The 6,680-nt window shown below is 40.5% G+C and overlaps 1 protein-coding gene across 1 annotated transcript; it reads left to right on the top strand.

Moving 5' to 3' along the window:
- The first annotated feature begins 45 nt into the window (after nt 1–45).
- LOC121546066 (fibroblast growth factor-binding protein 1-like) lies at nt 46–1,232 on the top strand. The gene has a single exon (XM_045220622.1). The coding sequence runs from the start codon at nt 59–61 to the stop codon at nt 725–727; it is 669 nt and encodes a 222-aa protein (XP_045076557.1). The 5' UTR covers nt 46–58; the 3' UTR covers nt 728–1,232.
- Nucleotides 1,233–6,680: the final 5,448 nt, after the last annotated feature.

Here is a 6,680-nt window from a genome sequence, read left to right as displayed (position 1 = left end):
TAGGCCTACTGTACTAACATACACATCTATGCCATTTTAACAGATATTTTAGCGGGACATGGCGCTCCTTACCAATTTAGCCGTCTTGCTGGTTATTGCCTGCATATCTCAGCAGTTTATGGTGGCTAAATGTCAAGGATCCAAAAGAAGTGAGATGAAGAAAGAAAAAGAGGGACCAAAGGACAGAGAGCAACCAAAGCCCTCCGTCCCGTCTCCAGAGAAGAAAGACAGCAGACCCAGAGGAAAGGGTGTTTTCAAGGGCAAATTCTCCGCCAAAGACAAGACGCAGTGCACTTGGGTTGCGACAGGTGATGATGCCTTTGTGCTTGGCGTGAACTGCAAAAAAGGGGAAACAAGTTTCGACTGCAAATATGTGGCCAAACCAGCCACTTGCCCTGGGTACGAGTCCAACGCCAAAGCCTACTGGAAACAGATTGCGCGCGCTCTAAAGAAACAGAAGAAATTATGCTTGGACTCCACCGCTTTAATTAAAGCAGGTATGTGCAGAAAAGCTCCCAAGGACGCGCATTTCAAACTTAACAATACACCCAGAGATGTTGTTGTTCCAATGACTACCATTCAGACGCGTTCATCTCCTTCTGCCTCTCCATCGGGTGCCAAATCTTGCAAAATTGATCAGAAGAGACTGGCGGAAGAATATTGCGCGGGTTCGTGGTCGAGTTTGTGTAATTTCCTTTTCTCCATGGTCCAGAATGATGATTGTTGATGTAAAATAAATGAATTTACATGTCCTCACTCCCAATTGGTTGTCATAAACAAAATAATTAACACTTTTTGCTACTTCTCCTCATGAAGATGAATGCATTTTGATGGATTGTGAGGAGAACCTAGTTTAAAGACAGATTATTGAGTACATTTACATGCACCCTACTAATTCGATATTTAACTGATTATGTTAGTAGGCATATTATGCAATAGTCACGTAAACCCCTTACTCTGTTTATCTTAGTCACCGTAAGGTCAAAATCTAAGTAAACATACGCCGATTAAAACACCTGGTTTTCTGAGCAATCTTTCGAATTATTAGGACATGTAAACACCTTTACTCGGTGTTCCAGCGGTGTATTTGATATGTGCATGTGCTAGCACCAGCCGAGCGAGCCTCCCTTTTTAACTGCGAGCGGAGTGTGTTTGGAACAACTGAATGTATGCATTTTAGAAGTACTTTTCACATACAAACTTTATACGTCCGAACTCAGAATCAAATATGCTTCCCAAAAATAAAATGTTCGCTGTGCTAGAACGTTTATTTTGATTGGCGATTTTCTGCATTTATCAGTGCCATCAGTTAGCCCTATTTCAGATGTGTCCATGTAAACATGATTATTAGGGAAATCGTTCTTCTTGCAAAGCATGTATACGGTTTAATCGAACCATTATATTAATCTGACTATCCACAATAATCAGATTATTGTGTGCATGTAATCGCACTCATACCATCCATACCACGTTTCCCTTTGAAATGTTTTTGCCATGTGTTGTATTCATTGTAAAGCTACAGTAGCCTACTTAATAAATATTTTGTATACTATGTACTCAACTCTTCTCTTCATTTTATGTGCACTTGTAGTTGAATTATTTCTGCAGCTCTGTAGCATATTCTTTCTAGGAGGGTGGGCAGGAGTTAGGCTATTATTCTTGTCAATGATGTATGTCGTTACTTATTCCTCATTATTTTCTAATGACTAAAGCTTATTATATGATTTACTACTACTTGGCAGACAGAGTGTTATTCCATACCACCCTGCAATGTACTCACTTATGCACGCATGCGCGCACACACACACACCTGCTGTGCATACTCCACTGCATTTGCCAAAAGATAAGTAGTTTGAGCATGTTGGGTAATTACTCTGTAATTATACCAAGTCAGTTAGAGTGTTCCTTTAGAAGATTTATCATGCATTCCTTCACTGACTACTGGATTTTCATTGGCTTTCTCCAAGGTGAAATACAATTCACATGTTCTAAACACTAGTCCATGGCACTTAGCTATGCCTTTCATATACAACACTACAACAATACACAATCATGAGGTCTATGAAATTACATAACTGTGCTTGATAGCTAATGGATCTTTTTGATATAACTATAATGCTATTGCCGTCAGGCAATCAAGGGGAGTTACTTTGAATAAATTTTTCTCTCCATTAATTGGATTTCAATCATTCTTTGAACTGAGAGGAATTTGAATGGAATGAACCCCAACCCTCTTCATTGACAATATAATTGACTCTTGAATGGTACTTTAGTCTTGGTCCAATAGCTTTTCATTAATCATAATTCTTGGTATTTTTATTGTCACTATACTACAAGGTTCTCAGATTCTTAGTATTTTCATAACCCATATGCATATAACTTGGGTCCATTAAGTTAATTAGTTAGGTCTAATGACAAAGACAGTTACAAACATGCCACATGTAACATGTAATTTTCCAGTTACTGGGCTTCTTTGACTGGCTTCTTGCTACTGACCAGCTGTTCTTTTTGACTGATCTATGGATTGGAGGTCAAATGGTCACTGCCACGTGAAAAACTGATGACGAGACATCCCCCACGGTGACCTGAGTTCAAACACTATTTGAAATACTTTAGCTGTGCTCGATTGAGCTTGCCAGTTGCAATGGATCCAATAGAAAAGTCCCAAAAGTGCAACCCCGCCCACTTAGCACTCCAGGCAGACTAAAACAAATGCTCAAAGTATTAACATGATTTCAAATAGTATTTGAAGCAGGGTCTCCACCCACATAGTGACCCAAACAGTAATGGCATTATTACCAATGTTTTGTAATGCAAATGATTTGTGTTTTATGGGGCTAGAAGTAGAGGGCACACCTGTATGTCACCTGTATTATTATGACATTGACAGCCGTCACCATTCTGACCCGGCTTGTCAAAATGGTCACTCAAATATTGAGGTTTCCAAACAAGAAAAGACTTGCTTGACAAAAACACAAAATTATGTGAGCATTTTAAATAAAAGTATGAAAGGTTTTACTGATTAACTGAATTGTTTTGAAATGTTTGTCAAAATTAAAGAAGATATCAGAATTGGAAAAGTCGTTAACGACGTTAGAGCGTTCTCAACAAACACTTTTTTCAGACAAGGTAGTGACTACTGTTTTCAAAGTCAAGACAGAACTTAACCTATTGATAAGACCGACAGCAGAATTTGCCATCCATCAAGTTAGACTCAACCATTACTTCCATGGTAATCAACCCAGTCGTGTACTGGCTAACAAGCTTCGGAGTAATGATCAATTAGCGGATATTGCAACTATTGAATCTGAATCATGTGAATTACTATCAGAACCTAAATTAATTAACCAAAGATTCTCTCGTTTCTATAAAGAATTGTACTCCTCTGATTGTAAATCCACACCAAGCTAGATTGAGTTATTTTAAAAAGATATAAGAACTCCTCTTCTCTCGACTGAGGAAGCCGGCATGCTGGGAGCCCACATCTCTCTCCATGAACTCAAAAGGGCATTGGAGAACACGAATAAAGGCAAATCACCTGGTTATGACGGTATTCTTCCTGAGGTCTATTTAAAATTTCGGAACCAATTAGTTGCACTGTAAATTGAAATGATTAACACAGCCGTTCACAAAGGTTCATTTGGAAGGGATGTAAATACAGTACTAATTTCACTTATTAAAAAAAGGTAAGAATGCCACCCAGTGCTCACACTATTGCCCTCTATCTTTGATAAACGCAGACATTAAACTATTTTCTAATATTCTGTCGTCCCGTCTCAAAACGTACTTACCCAAATTGGTACATCTGGACCAAAGCGGGTTTGTTAAAAAAGTATTATCCTCAGATAACCTCCGTCGACTATTACATATCTTACATGCTTCATCAGAAACCAAAGCTGCTTGGGCAGTTCTATCTCAAGACACAGAAAAAACTTTTGCTAGACTAGAATGCTCATATCTATGGTCGGTTTTGGAACATATGGGACTTGGCTCCAATTTTAGTAATATGATTAAAGTATTATATGCCAATCCTTCTGCCATAGTTTGTTACAGGCTTTGGTTTTTCCATTTATGTTTTGAGGTTGGACTTTAGCACGTAAAGTTCGTTAGCACATAGGGTGCACCGATTGGTGTCACCTAGTTAGTCAGTATGTGTTACACCTGTGCTAGTTGCCATCTTGTTAGTGGGAAGGTGTTTCACCTGTGTTGGCCCAGGTGCTATTTAAGAGTGGCTGGCCCAGTTGTCTTGATAGATGTGGAGGGTCAACAACTTTATTCGGCTCTCCCTTGTTTGATTTCTAGACAAACAATACTTTGTCTGATTTCCTTTTGGTTTGCTTCCTGTCTTTAAGTTGGTGTGGGTTTATCTTTTGTTTGCCTCTTCTTGGGCATATTTAGTGGGCACTCATGGTGGCTGTCTTTTAGGTTCCAGCTGTTGTTGCTAATCAACTTTCAGTGGACACCCCCATGAGTATCTTTCAGAACCCCTCCTAAAACCCCACCTGTTTCGTGTTGGTTGTTGGACAGTGACTCATTGTTAGTTCCCCCTTCGGTTTGAGCGACATTTTTAGTTTTCTTGCTGGTGAACGTAACAAAAATGGGGGCTTGTCTGGGATTTTGTGTCCTGTGAGTATGGTAGTCGCTCTAATCACCTACTCTGAAGCTCTGCTGTGCCCAGATAAGAGTATTCAAAGGATACTTTTGTGGTAGTTTGTCAATGACATCCACCCTGAGGGGTTATAGGATTGGTGGAGTCATTTTGAAAGTTGCATAAACACAGGCTTATAAAATAAAAACCATTGACCTTAAGTTGGAAGCACTTGTGGAAAACCCTACATGGGAGATGCTAGATCAATGTATGATGGCAAATCTGCTCGTCATTGCAAAGCATTTTGACGTCAAAGTTTCACATGCCGATTCGAAAGCGGTAGTCAGTTAGTCTATACTGCTTTGGTAGAGGAGGAAATCCTTCCAGAGATGGAGGATGATGAAAAGGGTCCTACGGGTGGTAGAGTACACCCCACAGACTTGCAACTGCGAGAGGTAAAACTAAAGGCAAAATGGGAAAAACAGAAATTGGAGCTGGAACACAAGGAAAGAGATCGTGAGATTGTAGCAACAGAAATTAGAGTTTGAGCACAGGGAAAGACAAGATGAGCTTGCAGCCAAACAAGAACGTGAACATGGAACCAGACAACAAGAACAGAAATGTGAGCATGCCATTCGGGTAAGAGATACATGTAGATCTGGAAACACTCTGAATCCAGTCAGGCCCCCCTGCACACTCAACAGAGTTTGATCTTACTCGGAACAGCCGGCTTGTACCACCTTTTAACGAAAAAGAGGTGGATGTACACTACCAGTCAAAAGTTTGGACACACCTACTCATTCAAGGGTTTCTCTTTATTTGTACTATTTTTTACATTGTAGAATAATAGTGATGACATCAAAACTATGAAATAACACATATGGAATCATGTAGTAAACAAAAAAATGCTTTTCCAACAGTCTTGAAGGAGTTTCGACATATGCTGAGCACTTGTTGGCTGCTTTTCCTTCACTCTGCAGTCCGACTCATTCCAAACCATCTCAATTGGGTGGAGGTCGGTGGATTGTGGAGGGAGCACTCATCACTCTCCTTCTTGGTAAAATAGCCCTTACACAGCCTGTAGGTGTGTTGGGTCATTGTCCTGTTGAAAAACAAATGATCGTCCCACTAAGCCCAAACCAGATGGGATGGCGTATCACTGCAGAATGCTGTGGTAGCCATGCTGGTTAAGTGTGCCTTGAATTCTAAATAAATCACAGACAGTGTCACCATAACACCACCTCCTCCATGCTTTACGGTGGGAAATACACATGCAGAGATCATCCGTTCACCCACACCGCATCTCACAAAGACACGGCTGCATTCTCTCAACCAGCTTCATGAGGTAGTCACCTGGAATGCATTTCAATTAACAGGTGTGCCTTCTTAAAAGTTAATATGTGGAATTTATTAAAGCGTTTGAGCCAATCAGTTGTGTTGTGACAAGGTGGGGGGTGGGGGGTTATACAGAAGATAGCCCTATTTGGTAAAATACCAAGTCCATATTATGGCAAGAACAGCTCAAATAAGCAAAGAGAAATGGCAGTCCATCATTACTTTAAGACATGAAGGTCAGTCAATATGGAACATTTCAAGAACTTTTAAAGTTTCTTCAAGTGCAGTCGCAAAAACCATCAAGCGCAATGATGAAAATGGCTCTTATGAGGACCACCACAGGAATGGAAGACCCAGAGTTACCTCTGCTGCAGAGGATAAGTTCATTAGAGTTACCAGAAATTGCAACCCAAATAAATGCTTCACAGAGTTCAAGTCACAGACACATCTCAACATCAACTGCAAAAAAACAACTAAAGGACACCAATAAGAAGAAAAGACCTGCTTGGGCCAAGAAGCACGCGCAATGGACATTAGACCAGTGGAAATGTGTCCTTTGGTCTGGAGTCCAAATTTGAGATTTGTGGTTCCAACCGCCATGTCTTTGGGAGATGCGGTGTGGGCGAACGGATGATCTCCGCATGTGTAGTTCCCACCGTAAAGCATGGAGGAGGTGGTGTTATGGTTTGGGGGTGCTTTGCTGGTGACACTGTCTGTGATTTATTTAGAATTCAAGGCATACTTAACTAGCATGGCT

The sequence above is a fragment of the Coregonus clupeaformis genome, unplaced genomic scaffold (genome assembly GCF_020615455.1).
Source record: "Coregonus clupeaformis isolate EN_2021a unplaced genomic scaffold, ASM2061545v1 scaf4606, whole genome shotgun sequence".
In the NCBI taxonomy this organism is placed as follows: Eukaryota; Metazoa; Chordata; class Actinopteri; order Salmoniformes; family Salmonidae; genus Coregonus; species Coregonus clupeaformis.
This window is presented reverse-complemented; position numbering and strand designations above follow the sequence as displayed.